Source organism: Homarus americanus, unplaced genomic scaffold (genome assembly GCF_018991925.1).
Source record: "Homarus americanus isolate GMGI-L3 unplaced genomic scaffold, GMGI_Hamer_2.0 scaffold31037, whole genome shotgun sequence".
NCBI lineage: Eukaryota > Metazoa > Arthropoda > Malacostraca > Decapoda > Nephropidae > Homarus > Homarus americanus.
The window spans coordinates 3,460,872-3,477,884 of NW_024722227.1; the positions used below are offsets into that span (position 1 = coordinate 3,460,872).

A 17,013-nucleotide genomic window follows, 5' to 3' on the forward strand; every position below is an offset into this window, starting at 1 on the left:
ATGGTTTCAATGATGCTTATGGTTGTTATTTTTCTTGGGAGGAACCTTGTGTTTGTTTCTCTGGGGATCATCAACACCAACACTGTCCTCCCGGGTGGTGGTGTAGGTGGTGATGTAAGTGGTGGTGAAGGTGGTGTAAGGGGTGGTGAAGGTGGTGTATGGGGTGGTGAAGGTGGTGTATGGGGTGGTGAAGGTGGTGTAAGGGGTGGTGAAGGTGGTGTATGGGGTGGGAAGGTGGTGTAAGGGGTGGTGAAGGTGGTGTAAGGGGTGGTGAGGGTGGTGTAAGTGGTGGTGAAGGTGGTGTAAGGGTGGTGAGGGTGGTGTAAGGTGAAGGTGGTGTAAGGGTGGTGAAGGTGGTGTAAGGGGTGGTGAAGGTGGTGTAAGGGGGTGGTAGGTGGTGTAAGGGTGGTGAAGGTGGTGTATGGGGTGGTGTAAGGTGTGGTGTAAGGGGTGGTGATGGGGTGGTGAAGGTGGTGTATGGGGTGGTGAAGGTGGTGTAAGGGGTGGTGAAGGTGGTGTAAGGGGTGGTGAAGGTGGTGCGGGTGGCTGCGTCAACAGTTCGGTCTACAGTATATCTTGAGACCTTGGGTAGAGCCACACGGAGCGGGTAGGTTAAGCCATATAAGCACCATAAAGGTGGTCAAATTCAGTCAGTTTGGTGTAAATATTAAGATAAATAACCACAGTCTTGTAGGAATCACGCTATACAAATAATAGTTCTGGCAGATAATTACGCCAAATAAACTATTCGTGTTTTACGTAAGTTTACAAATTGACCATATTGTAGTACATGATTATATATAAATATATGCGAATAAAAATCTTCATATACATGAATGCATAATTATGAAAAATAAATCTAAAAAAAGAGAAAAAACACCGGTAAGAAAAGATAAATAATATATATGTCCTGTATAGTGTTGAGAGGAGAGCATCACACTCACGCCTAACTCTCCCCAACACAACAAGTCATCTACACAAAATACACCAAAGAAGCCCACAAAAATCTGGAGGAGGTCAACCAACACAAGCTGGGAATCTTTTGACTCAAAACTTCATTACATAAACAAAAGGTTCCCAACTGCGGCGCCGCAAGCAGCGAGCGGAACGGCCGCCGGCGGTCCACAAGCGGACTGCCGCTAGTGTGGCTACGACGCCCACCCTGACGGCCCGTCACCGCCCCCTGATGCAGCCATAAGTTATTCCACATATTATTTATCTGATTTTACATTAATTTTTTTCTGCTTTTCAGTGTTGTCAGACATATGCATTTGACAGACTTTTGGCTCCATGTTTTGACGATAGTTGTTCCAATATAACAACCCGCACAAGTTATTGGACAAGACTTAACAGCGCAACATGTAAGACACCGTGAGCAGCGGGCCTCTCCTCACCATCACTAACAACCTGTATTGTACAGTACCGCTGTCAGCCTTGTAAACTGACCATAAAACTAACTAATGGTCATTATTGTCATATTATTCCCCGCATAAAATTATCAACTTTACTACAAGAATATTTGGCGATTTCTGTGTCAGGAAAAGTAACACGGAGTCAAGCACACACAAACACTGACGAACTGAGAGTTAACCGTAAGATAAAGCAGAACCTCGATGAAATATATTGAGTATATACACACACTATAAAGACTAATGTGTTGAGTTTTCCTTATACAGTTTGTCCCAGTTGTAAAGTTATTAATAAAATATATATTAACTCGTTGTTAGATGTAGTGTATACTGTCCGGGAGGGAAGGAGGAACAGGAAGGACAGAGGGAGGGATAGGAGGGACGGGAGGGATGAACAGCAGGGAGAAGTGGTGGATGGGAAGGACTGAGTCAAAAGGAAGGAGTGTTGAGAGAGATAGAGAAGAAGGACGAGAGGGGGAAGGAAGTAGGTAAGAGGAAAATGGAGGAGGAATGAGGAAGAAAAAGCTACAAGATGGAAGAGATGAAATCCCACTCTGGTGTGTGCCGGAGTGGTGGTTATCATCCAAGGGTGAAGGTGGGTGGGGAAGGGGGTGGATGAGGGTGGTAGTGGGGGATGGATGAAGGTGTGGATAAGGGTTGGATGAAGATGAAGGTGGGGAGTAAATTGGGTGAAGTTGGTGATGGGGAATGGATGAAGGTGGTAGGATGGATGACACAGAAACAGCTTTAACCTAACACCTCTCTCTCTCTCTCTCTCTCTCTCTCTCTCTCTCTCTCTCTCTCTCTCTCTCGTAGCCTTGACTCAAAACGTTAAGTCAAACACACAAAGAAGAACGTCTTTTAGAATTGATTTACATAAAACCCACAAAACATCATTTACAAGTCGAGTCATTCTAGTGATAAATTTAGGGAATGTTTACTTGTTGGTTTAGGGACGCTGTTAGAGGTCATTCATCACCTGAATTGACTTTATAAACTAGAAGCTGGTCACACATTGAGCTGTCATCACGTGTACAATACCTCAGGTGTGACAATAACAAGCTGAATCACCTTATAAATAATAAGAATAAATGGAATAAAAATAGTTCACATATCATATTACTTTTGATCGCGTTTATGGTCAAGTTCTTACTAGTAAAAATAAAGTGTTCTTTTTTAACTCGACTGATCATTTATTATTTACTATTTGTTCAGCTATAATAAGTTCATACACGCGAAAAAATGTAAATTACAGGTTATGGAAAGTATCAGGTTTGAGCAGCAATTTGTAAGGTTTTTAACAATAGGTTTTATACAATAGAGAGATCAAAATATATATTTTTTTCTTTAAATTCGATATTTCGGAAAATAAGCGAAATTGTGAGAACATTTGTGGGTGGAGCTTAAGGACAACCAGACGCGATCAATGTTATCTGTCAGGCTCAGGAGAAACCTTTAAATATGTCTTGTATTCGATATTAGTTACCTGGAAAATTCCCTTCAAACTCACCAGTAATCCTTTTAATGATTTTCCAGTGACATAAGAACCCCGGCAAATATTGTTATCCAGCATGAAAAGTCGTCCTTTTGGCATTCTTAGTGGAGAGACGACCCCCTGTGGCTTCCCTCCATTGTCCGTTCTAACATAATGACTGTGGAATCTCTTTTGTTTCCCTCAAGAACCATTCAGCATTTGGGGTTTATTTAGAGAATTCTACTCCATTTGGCTGTATTGTGCATTTTAAGGCTTTTGAAGCGTTGGTACATTTTGTGCGTCTTTGTGAGCATTGTGTAACCCGGGAGTGACTCGCTCTGTGGGTTTTTTGGCCGGTAAGGCTGCCAAAGGCCTCGCCAGTTTCCATTGTGCGCATATAGCAAAGACGAACGTTCACACCTCGTATAACCTCGGCGGGGAGGTAAGCAGGGAGAGGTGAGGCACGGAGAGGAAATAAAGGGGGAAAAGGTGAGATGGAAGGAGAGAAGAGAGAAAATAGGTAAGAAAGGGGAGAAGCAGGGGAGGAGGAGAAGGTAAATGGAGAAAAGGAGGGAGGGAGACAAGCAGGGAAGAATAAGTGAGAACGGAAGAAAATTAAAGTTAGCAAAAAAAAAAGAAGAGTAAGAAGAGATCAATGAATTAGTTAGAGAAGAGAGAGAGAATGGAAGGAAGGAAGGAAGAAGAAGAAGAAGAGACATACCAGAGTAAAGAATCGTGAATAAAGACAGATGGTGATGTTCTGATGTAGGAAATATGATCAAATTAGAGTTTATTTCTAAGTACAATTAGACACCTGCTTATCATTTAGAAACATTAGCTGATGTTACCTTCTATATAATCAAAATATATAACTAGTTGACTACAAATTCTCTTATGTCAGAAAAAATTAACAACACGAGCCTCCATAACCAAGGAAAATCATCTTGACCGAAAGTTTTAAAAGAAAGTAAGAAAAAAATAATTTGAATTAATATTTGAGTTCAGAGCGATGGTTGGGTGAGCAACAGCTGACCACATGTACACAGTAGTTGTTCATATGACTTGTGATAAGACTCCACGTCTGAACCATAACAATAACAACCACAAGACCTACAGTAACCAACCACCATAACAACCACAAGACCTACAGTAACCAACCACCATAACAACCACAAGATCTACAGTAACCAACCACCATAACAACCACAAATACCACCATAATAAACACAATACCTACAGTTATAACCACAAAGCCACACTCCTAACCACAAGTCACAACAACAAAAGACCACGGGGCCACAGTAACATACACACAGGGCCACAGTAACACCCACAGGGCCACAGTAACATACACACAGGGCCACAGTAACACCCACAGGACCACAATAACACCCACAGGACCACAGTAACACCCACAGGACCACCCACAGTAACACCCAGTAACACCCACAGGACCACAATAACACCCACAGGACCACAGTAACACCCACAGGACCACAGTAACACCCACAGGACCACAATAACACCCACAGGACCACAGTAACACCCACAGGACCACAGTAACACCCACAGGACCACAGTAGCAGGTCAGGGAACAGTACAACAGCGGGGGTCGTGGTGTCGGCATCGGCGGGGGGCTGACGCTCGGCAGGCTCACTGATGCAGCTTGTGCGCGTAAACGGTACGGCGGCGGCGGCGGCAACAGAGGGCGACACTGTATCCACTGGCCGTCCACCGCTAGCGACTGTAGTGTCCAGCGCCCCGTGGAACCAAGATCTGTTTTCTGTCCACTGCTAAATTGACTTTCATCCCTATCCGATTTCCTGCAACTTATATTAGCTGTCAATATACAAGTTAACCCAAGTGAACCTCTATTGGAATTAAGTACCGGTGGCAGCTTTGTCGGGTATCCTTGATAGAATTGCTTTCTGTTTACTGATGTTATATACCTGCTCTTTATAGATACAGTACATTGAGAATTGTTTACCTGCACCTCTATTATGTATGCAAACAAACTGTATACTTGTGTGATGATTTTACTGAATATTAATGATATTATTATTATTATTATTATTATTATTATTATTATTATTATTATTATTATTATTAATTATTATTATTATTGTTGTTGTTTTTGTTGTTGTTGTTGTTGTTGTTGTTTCTTCACCCTGACAGTTTGGTTTAATTTAATATAATTTATTCGACAAATTTTCCTTCGCCTCCTCACGGATATATTAGTAAATTTACCTAATCAGTTTTTCGTTACTTATCAAAAAGGATTTATTATTTTATTTGAAAATTAAACCGTTCACTCCTTTCAACACACGATATTATTCTGGCTATCGTCACATGGTACTATTCTGGTTACCGCCACACGATTTTATTTGGTTGCCGTCACACGATTTTATTTGGTTACCGTCACACGATTATATTTGGTTACCGTCACACGATTTTATTCTGTTTACCGTCACGTGATTTTATGTTGGTTACCGTCACACGATTTTATTTGGTTACCGTCAGACGATTTTATTTGGTTACCGTCACGCGATTTTATGCTGGTTACCGTCACGCGATTTTATTCTGGTTACCGACACGCGATTTTATTCTGGTTACCGTCACACGATTTTAATCTGATTATCATCACGCGATTTTATTCCGGTTACCGTCACGCGATATTATTCAGCTTAAGAGATAACTCCCAGGACTGAGAGGGTTAATTACTCTATTACTTTTACCATAGGAAGGCGCATTAACCAAGAAGACCTAAGTGTGTTAGTACTGTCTTAATAGAGTCTCAGTGTTACAGTAGAAACCAAACACAATAAAAACCAATTCATTATTCACCTCCAGAGTCAGTCAGAGTTAGCGAGCAATTTCTCCTTCACCTTCGTCCTGTACTCGAGGTCTTGTGTTGACTTATTAATATCACGGTGTTTTTATACCCGAGGGACGCTTATACAACCCTTCCCGCCCCGGTCATTTAGAGTCTATCAGCTTATACACATGCTTAACTCAACGTATTTACTGTTTAAAAGCTTGTGGGAAAATTATCACTTGTTATTTATTGTCTATAGTGTATATATAATTCTCCTTCAGGTGTACTTACCATCCTTGGATTTCTTTGGGTCTTCGTCGTCATCCTTGCCCCTGAGGAGTCTGGAGATGGCGGAGACGGAGGGAGCCGTGTTCCTGTCGCAGAGGCCGTCCTTGATCAGTCTGGAAGGGGGAAGGTCAAGGTTAACCGTGTGGGTCACTCGCCAGGCATAACAATTACTATTTATAAAACAGCAAGACAGAGAAATAATGGGAAGTGGAAATAACGGCAGGTGTGTGTGTGTGTGTGTGTGTGTGTGTGTGTGTGTGTGTGTGTGTGTTTTAATAATATCTAACCTAACCTAACCTCAGCGTCAGTGATCTGGTGGTAGTCATTTACCTCTTAGCCCCGAGAAGGTGAAGGAGGGAGGGAGGGTATTGTAAGCAGTTTACATGTCAGTGAATCAGTCTAGCGTTATATGAAAATGTCTGAGTCTTTAACACATATATAACATTACTCTTTTAAGTCATATCATAAAGACCTAAAATGGATATGGATATGACAGTTGACCATGATATGAGGGGATGACTGTATACCGCTCTTAACTCTGTACGTCTCTGAGTGTATATGACTGTACACAAGGAAAGGAAATTATTTACAATCACCACCTGTTTATATAGTTATTATTCCTCCATCAATAAATGTGTTGTAACTATAGAACATATACTCATAACACAACCTAATAATATACATCAATAAGTAACACCATCAACAAAAGCAACACTCGAATTATATATCTCTGTACACCACATTCGTCACCATTAACAACACGAAATATAAAGAGAGCAGTGGACAATGGACATAGATTGACAAAATGAAATCAATCAACAAGCTTTATTGAGTCAAGAGCAGAGAAAAAGTTTGAACGGGAGGTATAGTGAACAAAATCGGGAGCACACACACACACACACACACACACACACACACACACACACACACACACACACACACACACACACACACGACGTCCGATACTGTTATATATAAATCAATACACTCCTCGTGCTTCCCTCTGTGCTACTCAGAATCCCCCTCCCCCGTGGCTGAAGAGGCTCTGTGTGACAACCATCTCGTATTCATACTGTACCTTAGTTCTATCCCACACACACAACACAACACAAACACCTAACACACACACACACACACACACACAACACAACACAACACAACACCTAACACACACACACACACGTTCGTCAACAACATAGTCAAACATACACAACACTATAATTACTGTTAACAGATACATGAATCCACTTAAGCAGCGAACATTGTGTCAACGTGAGTGAGTTTCATGTTTCCCGATCCACATTCTACATAACCAAAGGCACGGTACAGTAGAGTCTCTTTGTGTGTATGGTTCTGTAACATTCCTGTTGTGTGTAAACTGAAGAAAAAAGATTATGTGTCCTGAGATACAATGACTGAGGGAAATTTGTGAATCTGATTTTGTTATGATATATTAGACGAGTTCCTCTGTTTCCTGACTCAATATTGATGGAGAACGTTAGTTAACATTATAGGGATTGGAGATATAATTTCCTTTTTACCGTATAGTAAATAATTTATACTTTTATTATATAATTTGATATACTGTCATATTATCTGGAAACTGGTCATTCTTACAAAGTATAAAAGTTAGAGGATAAACGCTATTCAATATATTCTGTATACATTGCCAACATAATGAACCTTTTATATTCTCTCGTTATTCCATTATTCACTAATTCCCTCATTCATCCTCCTATCTCCCTTAAAACATTTCACTGTCTCGTTTACCCCTCCTCTCCCCTCCTCTTCCCCTTCCCTAATACTTTCCCAAATCTCCCCCTGTGCCCCCCTTCTCTAATCCCCCTATTTTTTCCCCTTTTCCACTCCCCTTCCCCCCTTCTCCCCCTCATCATGATGCGTGTTGGAGTGCCAAGAATCGCTACTAATTAATGATCGCTCGAGCAATTTTGAGATTAGCAGAAAACTGGACATGATCGACTCTCCTAAATTAAGCCGCTGGCGCTATACTTACCCTCACTGTGGTGTTAAATGCTCTTCCTGTGTTCTCAAAGCCCTTAAAGCCTTCTCAGGGGACATTTTTTGTTCCTCAGGGTATTTTTCAGGGTTCTCATGGGACTTTTTTGCAGTTCTCAGGGACTCTATGTTTCTCAGGGTATTTTTTGTTCCTCAGGGTATTTTTCAGGTTTCTCAAGGGATTCTAGAGTTTTCAGGGGATTTTTCAAAGTTCTCAGGAGATTTTTCTAAGTTCTCAGCGCATTTTCTAGCATTATTGTTCGTTTACCAAGGACTACTTCTATATTCAATAACCCAATGTTTCTCAACGTCTTGTGTGTGTGTGTGTGTGTCTTCTATATTCCTCCAATATTGATCTCTGTTTCTCATCAATGACATATTTCCTCCTGCATTTCTCTATCTTCCATTTTGTCTCTCTCAAATCCTCCGAGTAACAACTAAAAGAGGATGTCTTTGTATCTACAGTAGGTCTACAGTACACTCCTATATTTTATAACCTTACCACAATATTGACTAGTTCACCTTTCATGCATAAATTCTAAGGAAAATTTGTCGTTTTTTCACGCTGTGTAAATATCTCATTCATACTAGAGAGAAATAAAAAATATATATATAAAAGCTGTATGTTACCTTGAATAAATAATATCGAGAAGAAGAATTGAACCGCGAGTATTTTGTTGCATGTTAGGAGGGCGGAGGCGGTGGTCTATACTGTATTGTAAACCCCTTCATATCAACAGCTAATATTAAGCCTGGTGAGTTTTCCCTGAACTGTAAACCAAGCAAAATATATCGGGATTGTCGTGTATAGATCTTAAGTGAGATTGTTACCCCATGAGCTGGCAATAAGTACGTATCTCACCATATCAATACGTTGTGATGTAGTAGACGTGGCAGTATAGATAGTAGGCAGTAGATAACTATAGATAGTACATAGATGCAACACTCACGTACAGTATTGGTATAGACTCTAGGTGTGATGTGTGAGTGAGAATATATTGTATGTTACTGAACGAAAAAAAAAGGAATATATTTTGTTAAGAAAATTTGAGTTATTTAGTATTTGTGAGGTATTTAGTATTTATATATATTTATTTTATTTTAACGGCTTAATAAACACATCTGTCTGTCTGTCGTGAACTTGTAACTCAAATAAATAAATGCATAAACACACACACACACCACCACTACCCATCAATCAGTATCGATGGGTGGATGACACAAGGTTCCAGCTAACAGATGATAAAAGACATTCTTATTCTAAACTATAATACATCCGCCTCTAACCTTTATATGACATAATATTAACTATAGACAACAATTATTATTTGATTTTTAGTTATTCTCACAGTTCCTAGAATAATTTTACCTCCATTTACCGGAAAAAAGCCAATAAGTCCGCTATTGAGAGATTTTATCATTATATATCATACGTGCGTGTGTGTGTGCGTGTGTGTGTGTGTGTAAGTGTGTGTGTGTAAGTAGGGGGATAGGTAAGGAAGTAGACAGAAGGTAGGTAAGTAGTTAAGAAGGTAAGTAGGAAGTAGATAATGTAGATAGGTTGAAGAAAAGAGAGGAAGGGAGGGAGGGAGAGAAGAATGGAGGGAGGAAGGGATGAGGGAGAAGAAGAGAAGGGGAGGAGGAGGGGAGGGAGAGATAATAGAGGAGGAAGGTAAAAAAGATAGACAAGAAGGGGAGGGAGGGAGGGGGGAGGAGAGAGGAGGAGGAGGGAGGAGGGAGGGAATGGAGGGGGAGGGAGGGAGGGATTGTGCGTGCGACGACCAATGATCCTAACAGGTTACATTACAGCATATCGATTGTGGACAGCACGCAATTGTAAAAATGCTGGGTGGGGAACCTGGGAGGGAGGAGAAAAAGGAGGGAGGGTGAAAAAGGGAGAGGAGGAGAAAGGGACTAGTGAGAGAGAGAAGGGACTGGTGTGAGAGAGAAGTTGGTGTGAAAGGAAAGAAGGAGAAGGGACTGGTGAGAGAGAGAGAGAGAGAGAGAAAGAAGACTGGTGTGAGAGAAAGAAGGAGAGAGAGAGAAGGGACAGTGCTGAGAGAGAGAGAGAGAGAGACTCCAAATTTAAAGGGAAAGAAAATAATACACTTAGCTCCATTAAATCACAAAGTCATAATATACCTCCGTGTAACGCCACTATTAAAGCACAAATCCATTACATACCTGAGTGTAACACCATTATTAAGGCAAAGTGCCATCACGTAGGTACCTCAGTATAACACCAAGACATATACCACCGTGTACCTCAGTATAACACCAAGACACATACCACCGTGTACCTCAGTATAACACCAAGACACATACCGTGTACCTCAGTATAACACCAAGACATATACCACCGTGTACCTCAGTATAACACCAAGACACATACCACTGTGTACCTCAGTATAACACCAAGACACATACCACCGTGTACCTCAGTATAACACCAAGACATATACCACCGTGTACCTCAGTATAACACCAAGACACATACCACTGTGTACCTCAGTATAACACCAAGACACATCCCACCGTGTACCTCAGTATAACACCAAGACATATACCACCGTGTACCTCAGTATAACACCAAGACACATACCACTGTGTACCTCAGTATAACACCAAGACACATACCACCGTGTACCTCAGTATATCACCAAGTACCCGTCTCAGTATCACACCAAGACACATCCCACCGTGTACCTCAGTATAACACCAAGACATATACCACCGTGTACCTCAGTATAACACCAAGACACATACCACTGTGTACCTCAGTATAACACCAAGACACATCCCACCGTGTACCTCAGTATAACACCAAGACATATACCACCGTGTACCTCAGTATAACACCAAGACACATACCACTGTGTACCTCAGTATAACACCAAGACACATACCACCGTGTACCTCAGTATAACACCAAGACACATCCCACCGTGTACCTCAGTATAACACCAAGACACATACCACCGTGTACCTCAGTATATCACCAAGACACATACTACCGTGTAGCTCAGTATCACACCACTACAGAGCTACAGTATTGTACACCTTGACATGGATGCCTATTGTTATACTTGCCCTATAATGTCCAGTTCTCTCTCCCTATATGTGACCCTGTCCTTCCCCTGGTAGCGTCCTCTGAGTAGACCATGAGCATTCTGGCCAAGGGACTACAGTATATACATCGTCTCTGGCCATCAACACAGGTCTAACATCAATGGTGGTGATGTTTACTGAATCCTCAATCCTATGTCCAGTCTGCTGAAATCATTTTATTCCTCTGCCCACAACAGCGAGGTAGGGTATTGCTTTTGGTCTGGTCTGTCTGACTGTCTGTTTATCTGTCCTCAAAATAACTTGAGAATAGGTTTTCGAATTTGGCCTAAACTTGGTAGGTGTGATTACCATGTGGCAAGGTACAGGTGATCAGCTGTTGGTGCATATTGTCCCAAAACTGAATGAGTGTTCCCATGGTTATTGTTTTTTTCGGGGCTTAAAGAAAACGATAAGGTTACAGGTGGGTGAACTAGGAGTGCCAGCAACGGTTAGGACAGAACATGAGTGCACTATCCACTCGACCACCGCTCCCCATAATCAGGATAACAACAATAAAATGCGCCTTATCTTAAGATGAATTACTTTATTTTTGAAACTCTCACTACAAGACGCGGTTTCTACTAACAAACTGGGGGTACACACTAACCAAGAGGTAATGTGGCCGGCACTACACCCGACCTATTTTACTTCTCAACTAAATTCAGAGACCCGTTCACAGCTGGGACGACCGAGGGTGGCCTTGGAGCGAAGCAGAGACCCGTGGGCAAAGAAGCAGTTTCTGTACCCACTATGCCGCCGTATCTCTTATGACCAAAGAACAAATTAGAAAATAATAAAGAGCGAGAGTTGTGAAGCCAAACGTCGTGGATGACAAGCCAACACTTCTCACCTCACACCGCGTGTCAAATTTCAATTTTGTCAAAGGAAATTCCGCTTGTACAGTTCTCGCTTAAATGAAATTGTTTCTTACATCCAATAATATCACTTATATCGTTGATCCTATCTTGCCACCCGGCCCTGATGTCTCTTGCCACCCGGCCCTGATATCTCTCTTCGCTCACAACAAAATATTTTTTCACTGTACGTCAATATTAATGTGCGGGATTATAGTCCGTTTTTTACATTAATAAGAACTAACATCCTCCTCCTCCCGTGTCCCTGAAAGGTCATCTCAGTGTAATTCAACTACAGTGTTGGATTAACATTGTTTTCTGATTATAACGACCAGTATCAATGTCTCACCGGGGAGTATTTTCACTTCCTAAATTAAGGTTAAGATGACGTTATGACACTGTTCACTCACACGCGTCTGGGTCATCATAATAATAATCTCCGTCCACCATCTGAATGTAAGGAAGTATGATTCTTAGGCATTAACTCTACAATACAAAATCTTCGCAATTACCCTTCAATATTTCCAAGAGTTATATTTGACACATTATAGGTCAAAGGCAGAGTTATTTTATATCTTTCATCGATTATCTTCACCTCCCATTGAAATCAAAACAATATGAATTTCTCTGACACTTCAATAGAAACTGCATACCTGTCCTCCCATCACCACCTGGCCACTGACTTTTCCGTAACACCACAACACAGGTCAGGTTCCTTAGTAACTCATTGAAAACTTGACGATTTTAACCTCAACACCAGAGTGAGTCAAGGGTCAAATTCCCCCTCCCCCCTCCTAACCTGAACACCTGACACGACATCCTTCCATCGATCAGTCTCGGCGGGAACCCTCGTAGGAGAGTCTTCATCCTCAACAGCTCGAGAACATTTTATGAAACTTATTTCTTTTTAAATTATAGATATTTTCTTTAATTATATTAGTTTCTTGATTAACTTTACTTTATTTGTAGTTTAGAAGATAATAAAGATGTATATTATTTTACTTTGAGTTGATCAAATAAAAAAAACAGGTCACTATAACACAATATTGATTTATGGATTAAAAAAATAAATAAAAAAACAGAGAACTTATTAAAAAAACAATCATCACGTGTTTTAGTTTCACATCTAACAAATTGAATATAAGATTTCATGGTACTTGAGTCGCACCTCAGGTTAAGCCCAGGAAATAATGCAGCGAAGACGGATAATTGAAACTTATAATCTGAAGTCACGTTAACAAGGTACAGTACGTTATATTGGTTGTATTTATGTTAGATTGTATTATTATTATTAGTGGGTAGATTTTGTTGTTGAAGTGGTAATAATAGTAGTTGTTGATGTTGTTGTAGTGGTGGTGGTGGTGGTAGTAGTAATAGTAGTAGTTGTTGATGTTGTTGTTGTGGTGGTGGTGGTGGTGGTGGTAGTGGTAGTTGTAGTAAAAAAACTATTAATATTATCATTATTGTTATTATTATTATTGTTGTTGTTACTGTTGTTGCTGTTCCTGATTCCTCTTACAACTACATAATAACCGGTTCTGTTGGTCCTCTTGAGATTACGCCAGAGCGAAAACAACTTGAAGAGGAAATATATGAAATAGATGAAAGCAGAATGAAGATGGGAGAATGTTAACACTCCGAGAGGCACTAATAATCTATCTAGGAATAGGTCGCCACGCTCCCCAGGTGTGACCAGAGAGTATTGCATGTTAATTACAGGTAAGGTAATCAACGCGTGCAATTTCTCGGCAGCATTACCTTAATTGATGTGAAATTATGGTAAAAAGACCAGAGGAAAGTAAAGAGGGAAGATTACGAGTTACAGGATAGACTAAGAAAGGTAAAAAATGAGGTATTAGGTCTTACAGATTATACTAGGAATGGTAATGAAAAAAATCCCGAATTACAGGTTAAATCCAGGGGGGTGGGGGGGGGTGGGGGGGGTTTGGACCCTCTGAGTGGTCGACTGTGATATGCGGGTAATTTGTACTTCTCCAACAGGATGGTCGTCATTACCATAATTATGAGGTCAATTAATAGCAATAACCCCTAGTGAGGTAATTAATTTATCGTAATTAAGGGGCTCCTGCTACTCTACTCCTGGGGTTAAATAATCAGAGGATAATGTTAGGGTGTTCAGTGGGCTATATAATGGTGGTGAAGTGGTTAAAGTCTCGTGCTTCAGGTTATAGTGAACGATAGTGAATCATCAGGGCGATAAAATTCTCATTGAGTTAAATCATCAGACTCAAGAGGTTAAACCACCTTATTTTATGCGTTAAATGGACTTATTTAATGGGTTTATTCATCATACTTAGTGGGTTAAATCGTCGCATTTCACGATATAAACTTTACAGTGTCTCAAGGGATTAAACCATGAGTCTCAAGGGGTTAAACCATGAGTCTCAAGAGGTTAAACCATGAGTCTCAAGAGGTTAAACCATGAGTCTCAAGGGATTAAACCACGAGTCTCAAGGGATTAAACCATGAGTCTCAAGGGGTTAAACCATGAGTCTCAAGGGATTAAACCACGAGTCTCAAGGGGTTAAACCATGAGTCTCAAGGGGTTAAACCATGAGTCTCAAGGGATTAAACCACGAGTCTCAAGGGGTTAAACCATGAGTCTCAAGGGATTAAACCGCGAGTCTCAAGGGGTTAAGTCATCGAAGTCATTTTACTGGATACGTGACGAGCTGTATTTATAGTACTGGGTCGGGTAGGTTAGTGGTCTCAGATTCACTTCCTGTCTGACCACAGTACCAAGTAGTGTAACCTGTCAGCCTCTGTGTGTGATGTACGCTAAGCCCTATCGACAGACGTTCCTTAGGTGGACTTGTAAACCCCTTAGTGTACTGGAGTATAGGTCACATTTTAGGTCTCAATCTAACGTGTATACTTGAATAAAAAGGTGATATAATTATAATCAACTATGGTGTTTGTTTTACCTGAGTGGAAATTTTTTTTTTTCAGTGGTTGTTTTTTGAAGTTGGAAGAATTATAGTTAGTTTTAAATATAGTTCGTATTATGATTTGTTTTTCATTGATCAACACAGATTCTCAGATGTTGATGTTAGTCGAAAGATTGAACAAAAGTTGGATAAAGATTGAGAATAGGATGAGTAAATTAACGTAGAAGAATAATCATGAACAAAAAGAACTAGAGGGAAAAAAATATAAAGAAGAAAATATAAGAGAAAACAAAGAAAATATGATAACAAGGAATAAAAAAATAACACGAAAAAGAAAATAATAAGAAAAAATCAGAAGAAAAAAAAGAAAAAAATTTAAACTAAGAATAAAAATAACACGAAAAAGAAAATAAGAAAAAAAAAGAAAAAAGTAAAACCAAGAATAAAAATAACACGAAAAAGAAAATAATAAGAAAAAATCAGAAAAAAACAAAGAAAAAAATTAAAACCAAGAAAAAAAAAAGACAACGAAGATAACAGAACATCAAACTCTCTTAAAAGGTTTTCACAACTATATATTATTTTTTCCCACCATCGTGTTCTACCCTCTCTCTCTCTCTCTCTCTCTCTCTCCCTCTCTCTCTCTCTCTCTCTCTCCTTCCCTACGGTAATTAACCTGATCCGCTGCATAATTAATCTAAGAAATCCGAGTCCTCAATTATCGTCACGGCTGTCAGGAAACCCCGCCCCTCTGACGCCTGGAAACTGGAAGAGAGGTTGAGGTCGGTGGCTCTTAGCATGCGAGGAGAGAGAGAGAGAGAGAGAGAGAGAGAGAGAGAGAGAGAGAGAGAGAGAGAGAGAGAGAGAGAGAGAGAGAGAGAGAGAGAGAGAGAGAGAGAGAGAGATATGAGGGTGGTAGAGCCTAAGAAAAACTGAACTGAAGGTTATGAAAGACTGAATATAAATTGACTGGTTTTACTGACTGTTGACTGAAGACTACACTATTGACTGGACTGGAGGACTACCTAAGGGGAAGGAATATATGAAAAACAAAAGAGGTGTACTGAAGGTCTATCTCTTTCAGTCTCAGTGAACTTTTGACTTACAAGAGAGGTTCGAGTGTGAGTGTATAACTGTAAGTGTATTTAAGGTTAAAGTTATGTTATGTTATGTTATGTTATGTTATGTTATGTTACGTTATGTTATGTTACATTATGTTATGTTATGTTACATTATGTTATGTTATGTTACGTTATGTTATGTTGCGTTATGTTATGTTATGTTATGTTATGTTATGTTATGTTATGTTATGTTATGTTATGTTGTTGCGTTATGTTATGTTATGTTATTGTTATGTTATGTTATGTTATGTTACGTTATGTTATGTTACATTATGTTATGTTATGTTACATTATGTTATGTTATGTTACGTTATGTTATGTTGCGTTATGTTATGTTATGTTATGTTATGTTATGTTATGTTATGTTATGTTATGTTATGTTATGTTATGTTATGTTATGTTATGTTACATTATGTTATGTTATGTTATGTTACATTATGTTATGTTATGTTACGTTATGTTATGTTATGTTATGTTATGTTATGTTACGTTATGTTATGTTATGTTATGTTATGTTATGTCACGCTATGTAATGTTTCCAAGTCATTATTATTGATTGGGAAATATATAAAAGTATTAGTCAGACTGGAGAGGAAATTGTAAACCGTAGAAGATAAACAGTTTAGTTTTATACATGATGAGGTGAGTGATGGCCGTTCTTCACCACCACCAGCTGTAGCGTCTATGGGCAGGGCTATGTATACTACCGAGTGAGTTTAATTACAATGCCTCTCTCTCTCTAAAAGGTAAGTTCATTTTGCTGTCACGGAGATTAACTGTAAAAGATGCCAAGCAAAACAAATTATCCCGCTAATACAAGTTAATATATTCGTTCATTAGGGTCTTGTAGGAATATGTTTAGTGTGTGTGTGTGTGTGTGTGTGTGTGTGTGTGTGTGTGTGTGTGTGTGTGTACGTATAAGTTTACACGCCTATTCAGTATATTCATATGAAAGCATATTTACGTGTACATAAGTATATAAACTGTGAGTGTATGTGCGTATAAGTACATAAGTATAC

The 17,013-nt window shown here is 39.7% G+C and overlaps 1 protein-coding gene across 1 annotated transcript in view; it reads right to left on the reverse strand.

The window, feature by feature from the left end:
• The window catches only part of LOC121862297 (paired box protein Pax-7-like), a 106,912-nt gene that overhangs the window by 46,326 nt on the left and 43,573 nt on the right, over positions 1 to 17,013 (reverse strand). Inside the window, exon 4 of the mRNA XM_042360434.1 lies at positions 5,990 to 6,099. Within this exon, the coding sequence (XP_042216368.1) occupies positions 5,990 to 6,099 (110 nt within the window). The remainder of the gene's footprint in view (positions 1 to 5,989; positions 6,100 to 17,013) is intronic.